We start from the raw sequence: 21,130 nt of genomic DNA, 5'->3' as shown, positions 1-21,130 counted from the left end.
CTGAGCAGTAGTCAAAGGTTGTTTTTACACGGTTTAAGCAGGTAAAGTGAGAGGCGAAGATATCCCTCTCTCAAAGGGGAATAGGTGAATAGGGTGTAGGTCAAATTGATTTGGAATATGCAAACATGGAACTCAGCATAAAACCTCTTCTCAATATGCATTCAACAGCAGTTAAACCAAATAAAATTCAGCTTTCACACACCAGACCTGCAAATCATCTGCGGACACTGAGCTATATTTACCTGTTACGGTTGACAATGACTGAATGTAGTCACTAGAAAACCTAGAAGGTTCTGGAGAGGTCAAGGGAAGTGTGTAGATCTCGAAACCTGTAGATACATGAAACCTTCAAACTCAATTTGAGTCCCCCTCAAAATCTGAGGAGGTTTAGGGCACATTTTGCCTTGATTAGACTATGCTATGGTACTGGAGTTGGGTAAACCTCTCAACAAAGGATAAATTCATTCAATGCATCAGCACAAGTCATGGCCGCAAGATCGTTTTAACAGTTTAATGTTCTGAGGCTACGATAATCGTGCAATTGCCTGAAAACAAAGCATATTTTATACCTAATAAACATGTCTTATTGGATTTATCTGCTGGTTACCAACAGAGTAAAGACTGGTTCCCACTATATCCCAGATGATTCTGCAAATCATCTGCAGACACTGAGCAATATTTACCGGTTACATTTGACGATGACTGAATGTAGTCACTAGAAAACCTAGAAGGTTCTGGAGAGGTCAAGGGAAGTGTGTAGATCTCGTAGCTATAGAGATCGTCACCAGATGCGATTTCTTTGATAGTATAGTTGAAAGTAACAGCAGCATCCGAGACACTGACGCTGCTCCTATTACTGGTCACGTTGAGCACTCGACACAACTCAAGGCTCTGTAAAATAAGTTGGCTGACGATGCAGCTCGTTGTCTGACGGTCAATCTGATCAAAACAAAAATACAGAGGGCCTCACCATAAGATATTACATGTAAGTCATTATGGTGTTGGGATCATAAGGCAAAAATCTACTATATAAACGGCAATTGTTGTCTATCTGTCTGTCTCTCTATCTGTCCGCCTTATAGAGTACCACACTTTTCGGACTATTAGCCGCTACTAGGTATCTAGGGCGCGTTAACGGGAATCTCCGGTTAGTACACTCCTCTATACATAGCCTATTCATCGGTTTTACGCAAAAACACGTCATCTCCGGTTAGCGCGCGCCTCTTTACGGCACCCAACGACACTGGCGCGTTTGAAACAGCAAGTTTGCTGTCGTGTTAAAAAGCACCGTCCTGAGTTCGGCGGCCTATACAGCTATAAAAATGTACTAATCATTAAATTAATTAAATTAATGAATAGTAATTTACATGCGATTAATTTTTACTACCAACGTGTACCGAGAAGGTCACGCGAACGTTGGTTTCTTGCGGACACTGGAAAACGCAGATCTCTCCTACTAAATTTCTACATAAAAAAGGTAAGTATTTCTTAATCAATGTTGTATTTTCTATGAATTGCCACACTTCCACTACTTAACCCTTTCACTTGCGTCCGTGTACAAATTTAGCTATCGGCCTACTGCCAGCCATTTTGCCGATATTGCTTAATATGTATACAATATTATTTCAATTTCAAACTCGATCTAGAACATTTGTTTTGGTTATATATTTCATTTTGCCAACATGTTAACAAGCACTGCTAAACAAAAAATTTGTTGTGTTTATACTTTGTGCGTTTTAATTATCTGTGTAATCACAAAAATCTGAGTCGTCTATAATTTCATCAACACAAGTAGTTATTTGTTTTTTAACTCGGACGCATTTAATGAACTCGCACAAAAAATCTTCGTTTTTAGGTTGGAAATTCTCAAACGAAGATTTAAAATTAAATTTTAGGCTAATTTTATAGAGTAATCTTTGGACGACACTGTAACTGCTATAAAAGATCGTTGGTTATGTTATCAACGAATAATAAAATTCAATTGCTGGGGAAGTCGCAAATATGCGTCTACGGCGTTCGACCATAGAAAACGCATAAATGAGTCTACTTCGGTGAAAGGGTTAAAAACGTTGGATATGCCACTGTTTGTGATAGTTAACATGTTCATTTCCTTCCGCAGCTGAGTTACTTTTACTTATTTTCCAGCTATGAGTACTACAGAACTACAGCTACTACAGAACTTGCACGGGCACTCCGAGCGTTGCGATAGGCGACGGTGAGAAGAAAGCGAGCAGTGTATATTACAAAAAAGCAGCCAATCTCATTCAATTTTAAAAATGCTTGAAGCAGTGCAATGCCTTCCAAAAAACCTACTGCCCAAACGCAAGAACAGATTGATTCCCGTAGAGAAAGAGACCGAATTCGCAAAGCAGCGGGTAGATGAGCAAAAACTGCAGAGCAAACACAGCTACGCCCACAACAAAACGGAACTGCTACTGCATCTGCTAGAAGTGCAGAAACTGCAGAGCAAACACAGCTACGCCTACAACGAAACAGAATAGCAGCTGCTAGAAGAGCAGAAACCGCTGAACAAACACAGGTACATCGATAGCAGGCCAGAATAGATGCTGCAGCTGCTAGAAGTGCAGAGACTACTGAACCGACCCAGCAGCGACTCAAACGGCTCAGAGCAGCCGCTACTTCGGCCAGACATGCAGAAGCCTCCGAGCAGATGCAGCGGCGACAAGAACATGATGCACTAGCTACAACAGCTGCTCGGCGAGCTGCATTTTCTGAGCAGATGAACCGGCGACAACAGCAAGATGCACTAACTACAGCAGCTGCTACCATGCAGGCGCTGCGTATCGACAGAAAACTTCGCACTTGACTACAGTCCTGCAACACAGTATAGGGCCGAATTTTTCTATGGGACAAATGTCCAAAAATGCTCCAGATGTAATGCCTTACGTTGGAAAGGCGAGAGGCCATATATGTAATTTATATAGTAGATTTTATTGATAATAAATTTTATTAACACGACCACATTACTGCTGCAGAGTCACTCCTACACAGGCTATAGATGAAGAACTGGTGATTCATGATTAGTGTTTCAAGCATGTAGAAGTCTCTATTCAATAAATGCTGGTGATAGCTAAGCAGTGTAATAGCAAAACATTTTCTAGAATTTCTGAAAATATGTAAAACTTTTCAATACTGCCAGTTTGAAGAACTTCAGTTTGCCTAGCTTGTCAATTTCATAATCAGTTCTGTGTACAAAATTAGGACAATTCCGATTTGATTGGTTCGAGACTGATGCATCGTAGACTAGCTGTAAAACCCATTGCATATTTCCATTGGTCTTTCCAACATTATTGACATGTACAACTGCATATGTGTATGCAGTCAGATCAGCACTAAAATTTCAGTAGATTGCATATTTGGAGTTGTTTTACAGTATGAAAGACAACTCTCAATAAAACTATTGCTTTACGAAAATCTGTTCCCGAACACGGGTAATGCAGCTAGTCTACTATATAAACGGCAATCGTCTATCTGTCTATCCGCTTTATAGAATCCCGTACTTTTCGGACTATTAGCCGCTTCTTTTTTCTGATGATTTGTGAGCCATGCGGCTTACATAAGGGCGCGGCTATTCGGTGGTTTTTTCTTTCATTGCCAGGGCGTATTAACGGGAGTATCTGGTTAGTACACACCTCTATTATAATACGTAACCTACTATTCATCGTAGGGATGGACGATAAATACTGATATGCTAATAATATGAGTTGTCTTCTTGATATATCTAGTTACCGATAACTCCCAAATGGGAGCTGTATAAATAGATTATATGGCGGTCTTTTCTTTTTCGATTCGATCGTACGAAGCAAACTTAATCAATATGAGTAAGTAGTAAAATTAAATTAGTAGTAAATATCAGTAGTGAATTAAATAAAATTTACTACTCTCTAAATAAATTAATGTTTAGCAAATAACATCTAACTAATATTTACTGCCAACGTGTACCGGGAAGGTCATGTGAACATTTGTTTCTTGCAACCACTGGAAAAACACTCTTCCGCAATAATCTACTATATAAACGGCAATCGTTGTCTGTCTGTCTGCCTTATAGAGCGGTCTTTCCTTTTATCGTCGTACGAATTTCGGTCATACTAAGTGAATTGAATTAAGACGAGTAGTGACAGTAAATAAATTATAGAGCGGTCTTTCTTTTGCCATTCAGTCGTACGAAGCCAACTGAATTAATATGAGTAGTAAATATCGTAATTTCGGACTATTAACCGCTACTTTTGTCTGACGATTTGAGCACGGCGGCTTATATAAAGGTGCGGCGATTCTGTTGTTTTTCTTTCACCTCATTAACCGAAATCTCTGGTTAGCACGCTTTTTAAACAGGAAAGTTGCTGTCGTGTTAAAAAACACCGTCCTGAGTTCTGCAGCCTACAAAAGTGTCTATACAGCTATACAAATGTACTACTCATTAAATAAAATAAATTATTAGTGATTTACATGCAATTAATATTTACTGCCAACGTGTACTGCGAAGGTCACGTAAACGTTGGAAAAACGCAGTTCTCACCTACTAAATTTTCACATCAAGAAGGTAAGTGCTTCTTATACAATGCATGTTGTATTGTCTATAAATTGCCACACCTCAACTACTTAATAACGTTGGATTTGCCACCATTTGTGATAGTTGGACAAGTTAATTTCCTTCAGCAGCTGAGTTACTAATTTTTTTCCAGCTACGAGTAGGCCTACTGTAACTTACTACTACAGAACTTGCACGAGTACTCCGAGGGTTGCGATAGGCGATGGTGAGAAGAAAGAGAGCAGCTGGTATCGACTTACTGTCACCCTGCTTTAGTCATGACCAGCTGTACGTCGCCTTCTCAAAAGTAGGCACAAGCCGAAAACTGTTTGTTCATACACCCGACAGAAAAACAAAAAAATGTTGTTCAGTATATATATATTTTCATGCATTCGTTTGTTTTATTGTATCTCATAAAAAGGCTATCATGTTGGCGTTATGTTTTATTATTGTAAGGTGCTAATGCTGTATCTGCCCTGACATACTGTCTGCGCTGTTATACATATAAATTTTATCGACACAACCTCATTACTGTCTGTATATACAGTCAAACATGGATAACTCGGCCACGGATAGTTCGAAAACATGGTTAATTCGAACAGTTTCTTTGGTCCGTTCCCACGTAATGATAAATTGCTATAGATAACTCGAACTCAACACTGTTAATTCGAACTGTTTTTTTGCCCAACGGCTACCGAAACGGTTGTTATCGCTTTACAAAATCACTTTATTCAAAGCCATAGAGGTAAACCTCATATTTTCGTAATTCATAAGCGTTGTTATTACCACCATCGGCAAAATAATTTTGTCAATGACTTTTCTAAAGGTTTGGTCAAATTTTATTTATCCTGCTATACGATTAATAGCACGGGCTTGCTGGGTCACGCGCGCAAGGATTTTCGCCATGCACATACAAAACAAAAACAGCATGTTGTTTTGTATGTGCGTGGCGAAAGTCCTTGAGTGCGTGACCCGGCTAGCCCGTGACGAATAGTTTTCCGACGTTGATTCCGTGTTGAATCAACGTCGGAATGTTGAATGTTTAAAACGTCTTAAAATTGTTTTTTATTAAACGTATACGTTGTCTTAGCTAAAAAAACTATTCATCGTTTGACCTAAACACAAAATACGTGTGTACATTCAATAAGTATCCATTCAAAAAGCGTGAGTGATATACAATGTACCGTTAAACCTCGTAAAACTTTTAATTGAACTGCCTCGGAGTGTTGCTCTTAACGAATCCCAGGTAAAGTAAGGGATTTTTCTTTGGTAACTTTTTGTTGAAGTTGCATAAACTTCAAGGAAAGTCGGCAAAATTGATCGTGGGTAAAACGCTCAAAAGAAAAAGATGTCTTTTCTTTTGAGCATTTCAACAACGATCAAGTTTTGCCAATGTCAATCTAAAAAAACGTCCTGGCAATAACATCACCTCAAACAACAAACCAATCTCAAGTGATAGAAAAATCTCTATACTTTTTGATAAAAACGTTTTAAACTTTACATTAGAAGCATTTAATTTGAAACAAGCCATTTGTGCTTTTGATTTATATTATAGTTTGCATATGTACATGTATCTACTAATAAATAAGTAAATACATGGACTTGTGACAGTGCTCTGATAACTTGAACGCTCTGATAATTCGAACACTTTTGCTCGGTCCCGTGAAGTTCGAGTTATCCATGTTTGACTGTACCATGTCAAAACACAGGCTATAGACGAAAAACTGGTGAGCTACAATTAGTGTTTTAAGCATGTAGAAGTCTCCATTCGATGAATGCTGGCGATAGCAAAATATTTTGTATATTTTTTTAAAAGATGCAAAACTCTTCAATACTGCCCGTTTGAAGAACTTCAGTTTGTCTAGCAATTTCAATTTCATTATCAGTTCTCTGTACACAAATAGGGCAACTGCGATTTGAGTGGTTTGAGACTGATGCACTGTAGACTAGCTGTAAAACGTATTGCAGATTTCTATTCTTCCAAAATTATTGGCATATATGACTGAATATGTGTATGCATAGTGTGATCAGGGCAAATTTTTTTAGTAAACTCCATACTTGGAGTTGCTTTACAGTATGAAAGACAACTCTCAATAAACCTCTTGCTGTAAATGAATCTGTTCCCACGGACTGGTAATGCAGCTAGCGGTTTGGGGCCGTGGCGTCACTCGGAGATGCATGGAAGACCTTTTTCGCCCCGAGTGCAGCGAGAGTATTCAGGCGCGGCTTTTCAGATGAATGAGTTGGCTAGTGCGAGACGGTTGATTAAGAAGCGATTGAGTGCTGGGCGATTGATTGTGAGGTGATTGATTGCGAGTGCGAGGCAATTGGTTGCGAGGCGATTGGTTGCGCATGCGAGGCTATTGATTGCAAGGCTTGTGCGAGGCAATTGATTGCATGGCGACTGCAAGGGGATCGATGGCGGGGCGGGCCGATTGATTGCGAGTGCAGTGTGATTGATTGCGAGGTGAGTGTAAGAGCATGATGGTCAACTGCGAGGTAAAGACTGGTCAGCCAAGGCGGGTGCTCGGCGGCAGAAGTGCGCAATCATCAACTGCAAATATAGACAGGTATGAACGGATGCTTGAATCTAGACACATGAATCTAGAATATCTACTAGATTTTACATGCATCTAGCTGTAAAACACATTGCAGACTTCCATTGTTCTCCCAAAAATTATTGACATGTATAATATGTGCATGCATATTCAGGGCAACAATTTCAGTAGACTGCATATTTCGAGTTGTTATACAGTATGAAAGACCACTCTCAATAAACCTTATGCTGCACGTGAATCTGTTCCTGTAGGTGTGAATCTGTTCCTGTAGGCGGGTAATGCAGCTAGTGTCATATAAAAGGCTATAGACAACCATTGTAATAATCTTATGCGAACACCCCATCCGATAAAAAAGCATCAAATTCTATATACATTTACTGTATATAAAATGTACATGTTAAAAATTAGCAACAAAATATTATATTAACCTTGGTAACTTGAAGTCTGTAATAAATATTATACTAAACACAATAATGTACAATAAATTTGATGTCATTTCAATCACGCACAATCAAGCCTTTATGAAACACGAATAATACTGAAATGAGAGAGAGAGAGCATCGCATCTCTTTCAGGTGTTGTTTTGAAGGATTACAGCAACTAGCATAGCGGCATCTTCACGACTCCAACATACACGGTGCATTGTGAGACATTTTTGTTATGTTGTGTGGCGAGGAAAGTGCCGTAACGAGAGGTTTAATGCTGTAATATTCACTGTTACGACATTAAACCATAACTGTCACGAACAACTTTTATTGTATTTTCTAGGTAAATCAAACACGCTGATTCCGATTTTGTACTCAAAATAAAGATTAGTCCACTAACCTTCAAAGTCATTTAGGCTTTTTTAAAGCGTTTCAATATCCGTTTCAAAAACAACACAATCGGCATTACAAGCTCCGCCCATAAATATGTGACGAAACCTAGCTTTTTCAGAAACGGAAGTTAGGAAAGTTTAGTCCGATTCAGAATAATAGAGATGGGTGTCTTAAAACCCATTATTATCTAAATCCAGCCTGTAAAATAATTTCAGTTTTTTATGAAAGGGATATAAACTATTTAAAATTGCTCGCAGCTTGTTACATGACGTTTAAATGGGCTGGACGCCAAGAAAAATGAGCTCAAAAAGCGCGGTTTTATTACGAGCTAGCGTTGTTATCGCGCTTTTTAAATATGCAATGCTAAATAGCTTATCTACCTTTCAGAAAAGACTGATATTATTTTTAAAGCTGGATTTAGATATTAATAGATTTTAAAACACCCATCTCTATTATTCTAAATCGGTCTAAACATCTCTACGTAACTTCTGTTCCTAAAAAGCTAGGTTACGTCAAGTATTTATGGGCGGAGCTTGTTATGCCGATCGTGTTGTTTTCGAGACCGATATTAAAACGCTATAAAACATCCTTTATTACTCTGAAAGTTAGTGGCCTAATCTTTATTTTGATTACAAAATCGGAATCAGCATGTCTTATTTACCTAGTAAATACGATAAAAGTTGTCCGTGGCAGTTATGGTTTAAACCTCTTGTTACGGCATTTTCAGGACCTTATGTGTTCCACATCGCAAGGCGAAAAAACTGCAAGACAGGTACGCTGTTACCTTTCTGCAGTGGACCCCAGGGGTCCATTGTAGTAAAGTAGATTCAATAGCCGCTTCCATAATGTCTATTACTGCAGAATCTACAGTGAGAGCTTGACTCTTGAAAACAATGTATCAAAACTTCAACCAAATTAAAAAAATAAATTGGGCACTTTTATGGCACTGGAGCCAAAACATCACCAACCATAGCAAAAACACAGACCGTACTAATAACAGAGATCATACCAGAAACACCAATCACACCAGAAACCCTAATCACAATAGAAACACCAACCATACTAAACAAAACCAGCAATACCAGAAACACTAACCATATCAGAAACACTGATCATACCGGAAACACCGGACATACCAGAAACACCGGACATACCAGAAACACTGATAATATCAGAAACACTAACCATATCAGAAACACTAACCATATCAGAAACACTGATCATACCAGAAACACCGGACATACCAGAAACACCGGACATATCAGAAACACCGGACATACCAGAAACACCGGACATACCAGAAACACCGGACATACCAGAACTTAAACTTCCTCCGTCAAAACAATCGTGAAATGAGCAGCAGAGCTAAAAATAGACAAAGTCAGCAACTCCAGATATTAACAGAGTGCCAGTAACTGGTATCAACAAAAATATTGTAATTTATACTAGTGACCTCCGTAAGAGCTAAAAGTGAGAATATTTCCATCCATATGTAAATAGGCTGTTATCATCGTACAAAAATGGCAGTGCACTTTATTAGTCATGAGTATGCTGTATTATATTTGACTACAGTAACAATTATTACAAAATGGAGACCTAGCTAATCAAAATTAACTTTATTTAGTAAAGTGTCAACTCTAATAGCTGAATGGACAAAATAAAGGTGGTATTGCATGGCATGATCTGAATGATTTATAAATACCTTTGCAGGCTAAAGGTCCGGCCACACGTAACAAATTATTCGTTCAATCTGACCGAATCCACGAATTTCACAGAATTCACAGATTTATTCTGCCGAATATCATAGATTCGTCTGAGCTGTGCATGCACACCGAATTCGTTAACGAAACGCTTTCAATTGGCTAACTAATTTTTTCAGCGAGCACGATTCTAGCAGCTTTGACAATTGATATAGTCCAAGACACGTACGACGGCACACAATCAAAGTATCGGCGCGATATGACCTGATACATACGATGCAACTGCCTAGATGCGCTAGAGATGGATACTCCCGTTTCTGCGACAGAGCTTTTGCTGCATAAAAAGAAATTGTTATTATTGAAAAAGAAACAGCTTATAGCGTCTAAAACATCTAAAAGAAAATACTGGATACACCCGATAAATAAAAAAAGACATTGTCATGGGATATTTCAGCACTTGATACAAGAGTTAAGAAATGACAAGGCGAGATTTAAAAAATACTTCAGAATGACACCCGCTAATTTTGACCATTTACTATCGTTGATAAAGCCTCAAATATCAAAAGCGGACACAGTTATGAGGCTAGCTATTGAGCCAGAGTTAAAGCTGGCTGTGACTCTACACCATCTTGCGGAAGGTGCCAGTCATACATCTATAGCTGCCCACTACAGATTGGGTAGATTGACTACATCACAAATTATATACGACACTGTAAAGGCACTCTGGAATGTTCTGAGGCCTATATACCTGAAAGCTCCGTCGAGTGTAGAAGAATGGAAAATGATCGCTCATGGGTATGTTTCTATACTACTATCAGAAAAAAATCTGTTCATAACTATTTTACTTTTTTACGAAGTGGAATATACATGTACATCTTTAGTATTGTACTGTTGTAATTTCATGTAATATATTTTATAAATGGTGGGTTATACTAACCAAAAGTTCAAGTAATACTTATGTCTTCTTTTTTCAAAAATAAAGTTTACATTGGATGAATCGCTTTACTCACTCACAATTTGTTAGTTTTGCAATCCATCTCGAATAGAAATAGTTTGAGAATTTTTTAGTACATTAATTTTCTAAAGCATATTTAGCATCGCAAGTGAAGTAGACATATGTACAAATAGCCGCGAATAATTTGTAATTTCTTTTCCAGATTTGACAAGTGGAACTTTCCACACTGTATAGGAAGTCTGGATGGCAAACATATAACGCTTCAAAAACCAAAAAATGCAGGCTCTACATTCTTCAATTATAAACAAAGGGAGAGCATTATTTTGATGGCGATATGTGATGCCGATTATAAGTTTGTCATTGTTGACATAGGGCAGCCTGGGAGTCGAAGCGATGGAGGAGTGTGGGACTCAATGGCTTTCGCGCGAGGTTTGGAAAGTGGTAAGAAAAAAAATTATTAGTTATAAAAAGTAGTTATCAAGTGTACAGCGTTACGTTAATCTAATTTCATATGACTATATTTATACAATTATATTATATCTAAACTGCATGTAAAGGAGAATAGTACATGCTTGCAAACTAGTACTGTGATTCCCAACTTCTATATTCAGGTAACATAAATATACCAGCTCCAGAACCAATCGGTGGCTATGGTGCAGACATGCCATATGTGTTAGTGGCTGATGAAGCTTTTCCCTTGAGACCATACCTCATGCGACCATTTCCTGGACGTTCATTGGACACCCAAGAGAAAAGAGTTTTCAATTATAGGCTGTCACGAGCTCGAAGAGTTATTGAAAATGCATTTGGTGAGTCATTTTCATCGGAAGTATAAAATTCACCAGTTTCTCAGTTGTACAATGCAGTCACTAGTTTTGAGCTGCAAGAAATCCATTGGCTCTGATTGGCGACAAACCCAACCGATTGTGATACACAAAACTAATTGTTGCATTGGCATGTTGTTAGGTATACTATCACAGCGATGGAGGATACTCTTCCGAATGATTGCAGCATCTCAAGCCAAAGCCGTCCAGATTGTGCAAGCCGTTTGCGTCCTTCACAATTACCTCCGAACAATGGAGGATGCAAACTATGTGCCTCCAGGTTTTGCGGACGTACCAGGTGAAGATGGTGAAATCTGCGATGGATTCTGGCGAACAAACGTCCAAGACCATGTTGCCACTCGTTCCAGGAGTAGCCGAAGCATCAATTCTGATGCAATGGCAATTAGGGATTTTTGGTGCAATATTTCAATGGTACCGGAAGGGTAGAATGGCAGCTAGACGCTATTAATAGAAGGTAAAATATTCATATGAATACGACTGTATTTTTAAATTATATTAGACATCAAATTTAATTTAGTTATAATATTCAACATTATGTACTATGTGTAATACTTTATAAATGGGCGTGTTCATCAATAATAATGGGGGATGTAGAGTTATTTGATGCTAACTACACATGCACATTTGCTCCCATTATATAAAATTCTTTGAATTAATCGATGCAATATTTTCTTGGCTTTCAGATACTATAAAATTTACTGCTTTCAAACTAGTGGTTCCACTACTATTTTGAAAGCCGTAAATTTTATATTATCTGAAAGCCAAGAGAATACTACATTAATTAATTCCAAAAATTTTATAATGAGAGCAAATTTGTAGTTGGCATCAAATAACTAATTCTCCCATCATTATTATTGATCACGTCCAAATATATAAACAATCTAAATATAATGTTGCCAAAACAATATTCAAAATAAAAGTTGTTACTTGGGGTTTGGAGATGAGAGCAATTCTGTGTATGTCTGTACATCAGAGTCAGGAGTCGAGGTGGGTCCCTGGCTCTGATGCAGTGAGGTGAACACACGAGAATTGGTGAGAGGTGGCGAAGCTAATGGCGACGAAGATAATGTCGGCAAAGGAGTGCATGATGGAGATCCGAGGTGATTGAGCAGAGGTGGAACTGAATAATTAAATTGAACTTTGATAAGGTCCTCCTCAATGATTTGTCGAGCTCTAGCCTGCTGATATGGCGTCAGTTGCCTCATCCTAGCGGCTACAGACATTGCATAATAAAAATGTTCATCGTGATTCTCCTGTCTATTTAATTTATCATCTACAGTCTTGATGGCCGCATCGATATCTTCTGTCAGTTTTCTTTTTTTCTTAGCTGAAAAATATAGCATTACAAATGTAAAATAAACATTGATTATTAGGCACCAAAAACAGCAGCTCAACAATAATAACCTTCTCAGTTTACATTTAGAACTCCGTCATTTCAGTTTGGTAGGTTGCATACCTTTAGAAATATTCAATGGTGGCTCTGTAGGACATGGCACTTCGGTAACTGACGATGATGCATCATCAGTCACATTGGATCTGACAATGTACTTGTCAGATTCAGTAGCCCTTGATAAGCCAGACAGCTTGGTTGATGCGCCTTTGGTAACTGACAATGAAGCATCATCATCAGTTACCACAGGCGCATCAAGCAAGCTGTCCGGCTCATCAAGAGGTACTGAATCAGACAACGTAATTGTAGCAGTTGCCTCCGTTGAAGTTGCTGGCATGTTAGAAGAAGATCTGTAATAACAGAAATAATGTGAAACATGGACTGTCATAAATGCATGTTGAAAATTATTTTATTATCATTTCTTCAATGAATATGAACTGAACTAGGTTATGCTTTTATTAAGGCTTTAGATATATCTAAAAATTAATGGATGGTACTAATTCATTAGTAATGTAAATTATTATATATTTGAACTGTACTCACACAAATGTGCTGACACCATCTTTGTAAAAATTCATACATTTCCACCATATCCAAGATGGTTCTGGTGTAGCTCTGGAACCACTGGCGGTCCTCTTCCGATAATCTTTCATGTGTATGTTGAAGGTGTCTCTAAGATTCGACCATTTTTTTCTGCACGTCTCAGCTAAAAAACATAGAAATACAATAAACTATTACACGTCCTAGTAAAAGAGTGGTATGATCCTTGTTATTTACAGATGGTAGCGCTTTGGTAGCGTGGTGGATGAATATTGCCATATTTAATTCAGCAATTTTTTGTCACATTCATAAAGAATTTATTTCCGCAATTTCGCATGTTGACAACTTTTTAAAGGTAAATTTGGCATTGGAAATGCAATTACCTACAAAAGATAAGCTTGCTATATCTCAGCAGTATAACAAAAAGCCGTAAAATCAAACAGCAGCGAACAACAAGTGAAACAAGTTTATTTACACATACCATCCCATGTCCGGCCAGTTTTCTCAGACATCACTTTGGCTACGTCTAGCCAATTGTTAAACTTCACCGTTTTTTCATCTTTAAAATTTCCCATGCTTTTGTCCCATAGTACCCTTCTAATTTGTACTTCGTTAATGAGAAGTTCCTGCCACGCCATGGTGAGCCAACGAGAGAGAACCACCAATAGCGCATCTAGGCAGTTGCATCGTATGTATCAGGTCATATCGCGCCGATACTTTGATTGTGTGCCGTCGTACGTGTCTTGGACTATATCAATTGTCAAAGCTGCTAGAATCGTGCTCGCTGAAAAAATTAGTTAGCCAATTAAAAGCGTTTCGTTAACGAATTCGGTGTGCATGCACAGCTCAGACGAATCTATGATATTCGGCAGAATAAATCTGTGAATTCTGTGAAATTCGTGGATTCGGTCAGATTGAACGAATAATTCGTTACGTGTGGCCGGACCTTAATACCTTGGGATAGAAACCGCCAGCGTACTTAACAATTGACAGAGGAACCAATTTGAAGTGATCAATTGACAGAGGAACCAATTTGAGGTGATCAATTGACAGAGGAACTGATTTCAAGTGACCAATAGCAAATTACAAACAAGCCTTTAATTACGATCAATGAGGGATAATTTTACTGATATTGGCACCTGTACTTACCCTGCCAATATCCAAGTGACGATAGACTTTCAGCATATATCCTTCTGCATCATACAAGTCTGAAAAAGGATAAATACAGCTATAATAATAATAATGCAGGGTGAGATCCTATCTTATAATGTTAGCTATCGAGACAATTGCGATATCCTCTTCCGGCCTTCTACACAATACTAAAATGATATGTGACCTTATGACCTTTGACACATTACTGACATGACCCTATGGTCTTCCACACGATACTAATATGAAATGGGTATCACATGAAATAACTGTTCTCAAAGGTCAGTAATTGTTGAATAATGTTCTCTGTTGGTGTTTCAGATTCAATCATATGAAGGATCAAGTCATCTGACAAAAGATTAAATTGATAGATTTATTGGCAGATTCAAATTATTAAAACTCTTGTCAAATTTTACACTATTTTGTTAGAAAGTATACATATTTTTCTCTCATCTTGTTTCAAGACTACAATTGATAAAATTTTGTCGCAATAAAAAAGATTGGAAAATAGACTTTTCCACAAAAGACAGGCCCAATTGTGCATGTCTTATAAGGTGGGATGTCATCTCTGTCACCACCAAGGGCCTTTTATGGGTAGTGATCCCCAACCTGTTGTTTGCAGGTCAGACACGCTGGACCACTGGGTCGTGATTCATGGCATAAATCCACATATTATTTCATCGTACTTGCTTCAACCTGACTATTTGCCTGAAGAGGCTACCTGGGCACTTTCCAGCCTACCTTTAGGGGATGGAGCGTTCCATGAAATTGTCATGCTGTTGAAGTCATTACCAGGGCTCTTGAATACAAGGCCCGTGTGATTGATGACTTTAGAGAATACGCTCCTTTCTATTCTAATATTACTTTGACCAGAGCATTCATCTGCAAAGGAGGTAGACTGATGAGTTGACCAAACAATCAAAGGACACAGGACAGCAACAGCAAAGGAGGCAGACTGATGAGTTTACCAAACAATCAAAGGACACAGGACAGCAACAGCGAGATTATGAAACCAGACCTTGAGAGAATTTGTAAAACTGTTTCTTGAGCTTGCATTCGATCATTCTCTCTGGAACTTATTTCGTATTCACTGAAAACTCTGAAATGATAGTCAACAATGTAAAGGGTAATAAAATGGTCTAATATGGAGGGACTAGCATAAGTTTGTTATAAGTAGCTTATTTTTAATGAGACAACAATAGATAAAACAGTGACAGCACACATTTTTACAAGAAAAACATCAGAAATAGTTTGGTATAAATGCCCTTTATACGCCTATATTTTCTAAATTTATAATAATTGTGATGTAATCAAAGGAATAACGACTCCAATTAGAGATATATTTGAAAGAATAACAACTCCAGTTAGAGATATATTCTAAGAAATAGCAAATCCATTTAGAGGTAATGTATATTTAAAGGAATAACGGCTCCAATTAGTGATATGCTTAAAGGAATAACGACTCCAATTAGAGAAGCCTCGCCTCCCTGCTAGCAAGAGGTTGTGCTAAGAGCTTCGTGTTAAACAAAAAACAGTTAAACCTTAAGAACAAAAACGTATTACTGAGGACAATTCATCATTGGCTTACAGCACCAGTGGTAACCATGGAAACAGTGGTAACGGTGGCACATGGCTAGAATAAATGTTTCACTTCTAACTAACATATGCGTCATTGTTGTGGTTAGGGTTAAATCCATGATCCTATAATGTTAGGAAACCTTGCAGCATACAAAGTACTAAAATATCCTGCTACACCTATTGGTGACATATTGACAATTAGTTGGACTGGAAACAGTAGTAGGACAACTAGTAGGCAGCACATGTATATATACCATTGTTCGCGATTGTTCTGTATATATGCTATTGTTCTAGACTATTCAGTACATATGCCATTGTTCTAGATTGTTCTGTATATATGCCATTGTTCTCGATTGTTTTGTATATATGCTATTGTTCTAGATTATTCTGTATGTATACCATTGTTCTAGATTGCTCTGCACATATACCATATTCTGTACGTATACCATCATTTTATATTGTTCTGTACATATACCATCGTTCTAGATTGTTCGATACATATGTCATTGTTCTAGATAATTCTATACATATGCTATTGTTCTAGATTGTTCTATACATATGCTGTTGTTCCAGATTATTCTGTACATATGTCATTGTTTTAGATTGTTCTGTACATATGCTATTGTTCTAGAATGTTCTGTACATATGCTATTGTTCTAGCTAGTTCTATACATATGCCATTGTTCTAGATTGTTCTGTACATATGCTATTGTTCTAGATTGTTCTATACATATGCCATCGTTATAGATTGTTTTATACATAGGCAGTATGAAGCTATATGACAATTATAACTGAACTGCTGCCAACTGGTTTATCAAATACTCATTGAAAATATTTATAAATAATAATTACAAAGTCCAAATGAAAAAATATAACAAGCTATAACCTGGAAATTTCTCTTTGTGTTTCCATATGTCTAAACTCGAATAGGCTTTTTAAGGTGAAGTTAAAGAGAGCCAGCTGCCTCGACAACCCAAAGATTGACGACACGACTGGGCCGATCACCGGCTTGATGAGAACCCGATCGACCGAGAGACGGTCTCCGACGCTGACAGAAGACTGAGAGACCGATGGATGGAGCCCGTATGAAACGAGATGGTATATAAGGAGGCTGGATCGCTGGCAGTCTCTGGCATGTTGTTCTTCGTATGCTATGCGCCCACATTGAATCACAAGTATTCATACATGTTCTTGATCAATACATATTTATCTTATTGCCTTGCACTCGGTGGTTTTGATTCTTGTAGAGCAGTAAAAGGGACACAGCAGTTTTCTTTACAGTTAGCTAAAAACATAGTGATCAGAGCTGAGAGAGAGGGAGTGACCAGGGGCACGACAGGGACACGACAGAAGGGACATGGCAGTTGTCGTCATAATTAGACAAAAACATAGTGACCAGAGCTAATTACTATAACAGAGAGAGACAATGCATGGTAATAATACAGGGTTCACTAAACATTAAAACATTAAAGGATAACAAATCATAAACGATACATTATGGATATGCCTACACAGGATGGTAAAATAAAAATGGTCAGTAGGAATCATGTATTTATAATAACACTAGCACCCTGGCAGTCACACACACGCTTAGAGACCCTCCGGTGTAATAACTAACTGCGTAAGTACTCCAATAAACAGCAAGGAGTAAGATTAGTGCAGGCTACTGTATTGTCAGTCTACCAAGCTGACAGTCGTGAGTTCAAATCCTGTTAAAAGCAATCTTTTTCCAAACCTCAAATAGTGGCTCCGGATAGACGAACGAACACGGTTTTTATGATAGCAAATGTTATAGAAAATATTCACCGCATCACTTCTTAAACATTTTATCATTATAAGCTTGTTGATCCATTTACTACAAGTGTTTGTAGATTTGTGATTTGAACACAATTTGTCAAATACTGTTAGCATGTGGAAGAGGCAGATTGGCAGAACTCGAAAAAAAGTTGAACAATCTGATTTTACTTGTTACTTTATTGCAAAAGTTTTTGTTCCTTAATGGTGCTCGTAGCCATGTAGTTTAAAAACAAGCATATTTAGAAATGCCTTTCTATGATTACAGACTCCGAATATCCGGCTTGTATCACCTGTCAAACTAATTACTAATACTCCTTGTTGGCAGAGATAGGAGAGGTCACATGGCACTTTATTTAAACAACTCACTGCCAAGCAAAACATTCCAGATATGGCAGCTAGCCAAATTGCTACTCCTGTAGTTTTCCTGGTCATTATCTAGCCCAGAGCGCTATTAACTCTATACCAGTATGTTGATACTGGATGAGGATTCTGAGGTGGCGCATATAAAAATATAGCCATGTTTTTTACAACGCAGAGTTGCAGTGACTGCTAAAACAATTTTTAAAGCCAGTTAGAGGGCTAATGTATTAGTTGTATGAGAAAAATATTGAATTGTAAGAGCTGATAACCCCCAAAACAAATTTGTCATTTGCAGGGTGAAACTTATCTGTTTTAAGTTGAAAAGGATACACAGATGGGGTGACCAGCACCAAACTAATTGACAGGTAGATCTATGAAAGATCAGATGTAACTGCAACAGCTACGCATAACCGTAGACAGCAGGTATATCTCTTCCTACTACAGCAACCGCTCTGCACACTATACAGGCCCGTATTCCTTGGGGCGGCTGGGCCGCCCCAACCTTTTAGTGATTTTTGGTGGCTAATTAGTAAGAATTGCAGTCTAAGCTCATTCACCTGGAATTTCCAACAACTAATTTACTAGCAACTAGCGCACTAGCGCAATGTACCATGCAAAGGTTCAACGCAAGTTGTACATCCATACATTGTACATATCCACACGCAAGTTGTACAACACAAACCAGAAAGACTTGAAATAGCCGCAGACTGTTTTGTACAATGCAAAGAAACTGTTAAAACAATTTATTAAATATTAACTTATTAACAATTTTATTAACTTCATAGCTACTTTACACCTTTAATCAAACTCTGATATTCGACTTAGTAGCCAGGCACCTGACCATCTGCACCACTCAACCACCTTGCTGTATCTATATGAATCTTAAAGTTTGTCATCGTCTGTAGTCGTTCGCTGCCTGTAGTCATTCGCTGCCTGTAGTCGTTCGCTGCCTGTAGTCGTTCGCTGCCTGTAGTCGTTCGCTGCCTGTAGTCGTTCGCTGCCTGTAGCCGTTCGCTGCCTGTAGTCGTTCGCTGCCTGTAGTCGTTCGCTGCCTGTAGTCGTTCGCTGCCTGTAGTCGTTCGCTGCCTGTAGTCATTCGCTGTCTGTAGTCGTTCGCTGCCTGTAGTCATTCGCTGCCTGTAGTCGTTCGCTGCCTGTAGTCGTTCGCTGCCTGTAGTCATTCGCTGCCTGTCTAGTAGCAAGTAAAGTCTATCAATGAAAATATGTATCACAGAAAAATATGTATCGGTTGATTCCTTTTATAGGGTGACAAACTTGTGAAAGGGAGGTTTAGCATTGGGTTTCACAAAGGGTAGGTTTAGCAATACGGACACTGGATTGCTCAAATTAGCCATTGGCAATGTGTCATATAGCACATATGGCAACGATATCGTATAGCTGTAGCTACAGCTATACGATATCACCAATCATTAGATGTTAAACCAATCACCAAACGTTAGACCAATCACCGTAAGGTCAATTGTCTAGGACCGATTGTCCAGGACTGACCCAATCATGAATCCCCTATATACATGTATAAGGGATGCAAACACATCTTCAGGCGCAAACACACTAGGCTACCCTACAGGATGAATTTATTCGCGGAGTTATATTTCGCGAAAATTGTCTTTTCATGCATATTCGTGGATGAATTTATTCGCGGCTGAAAACTGCCACTCTCTAGGAAAAGTTAACTCTATTACGTCTACCAATAGAGTTAACCTTACGCATGCGCGGCTGCGCACATTGCGCGTTTGGTTTTCTATTTAGCTTACAACTACGGGTGGATCGTGCTAAGCTATAAATTATTTGCCGCGTTCAGAGGTTTTCACGAATATTCATAGATTTGGAGGCCTTTGATGAACCAACAATTTGTTTTTAAGTAATGAGTTTTTCAGATTTACTAAATGAGTTGAATTTTACTTTGGTTCTTTGGTAAAACGCAATATTTATTTTTTCCATCCTTACCGCTTCATTATTTGTTTTAGTGTGAGAGAGATTTTTCATCATACACGGAGGCGCCATGACTACAAGGGTGGTAGATGTCATTCTTAGAAGATCACCAATCATTCAGGGAGGTCTTGAAATTGAGATAGAAGTGGCCGCAGCTGCTAACGAGGAGAATATACAGTATATGTGTTAAAAAAAGAACAAAAATGCCTTTACGAGCTCAAATCTTTGGCCAGCTGGCAGAACTTTACAATAGTAAGCCACGAGGAGATTTCTGATGATAACTTCCTTACCAGCCATGTAGTAGCAAGAGAATCGCCTTTAACATCTACCCAAGACAGTGACAAACTGCTATTACCAAAATAACTAGTCAGAGAGCACCATTACACGCTAGTATTCACTTATCAAGAGTACCAGTTTAATTTTATTGCTAGATAACCGCCATAATGACTAAACTGTTTCTATTTACTCCATTCATCGTTTGTAAAATTTTATTTGTATTTGAAGTATTTTATTTGTACACTCAAGTTTGTAATAAATTATAATATATCTATACATGAAATAAAATATATAATTTAATCATGTTTGCTGCAGCGATATAAAGGAGTCGTTGTCGATGAAGGGGTCTAAGTTGACTGGTTGCTTCTCTGCCAATATTTCTGCCTTGATGAATATTACTACTTGTCTCTAGTTTTCGCAATCGGAGTAGGTTGTTTCATTCTCAATCTGCAGTAAACACAAAAAAAGAAAAAAATATTAACAAGTGTCAAGGAAGTACAAAAACATTAGCTGAAGTATTTAATGTAAGCGATCAGTTTTTAAACAAAAGAATTAACTAATGCAGTTAATTATGGAAAAACGTATCTGCACTGCAAATCAAATACATACCATAATGCCCAGATCAGAATCATGAATGTCCTCAACTTCGGTATTAGAGATTG

General features: G+C 38.1%; 2 protein-coding genes across 2 annotated transcripts in view; one reads left to right on the top strand and one right to left on the bottom strand.

The window, feature by feature from the left end:
- The window catches only part of LOC137398190 (uncharacterized), a 187,580-nt gene that overhangs the window by 56,582 nt on the left and 109,868 nt on the right, over positions 1–21,130 (bottom strand). The window lies entirely within an intron of this gene.
- LOC137398775 (uncharacterized) lies at positions 10,134–11,851 on the top strand. Its single transcript, XM_068084955.1, has 4 exons — positions 10,134–10,420; positions 10,783–11,021; positions 11,192–11,389; positions 11,547–11,851. The coding sequence occupies exons 1-4, from the start codon at positions 10,134–10,136 to the stop codon at positions 11,849–11,851; spliced, it is 1,029 nt and encodes a 342-aa protein (XP_067941056.1).

Source organism: Watersipora subatra, chromosome 6 (assembly GCF_963576615.1).
Source record: "Watersipora subatra chromosome 6, tzWatSuba1.1, whole genome shotgun sequence".
Taxonomy (NCBI): Eukaryota; Metazoa; Bryozoa; class Gymnolaemata; order Cheilostomatida; family Watersiporidae; genus Watersipora; species Watersipora subatra.
The sequence above is the reverse complement of the archived record's forward strand: the minus strand, read 5'-3'. Positions and strand labels throughout refer to the sequence as shown.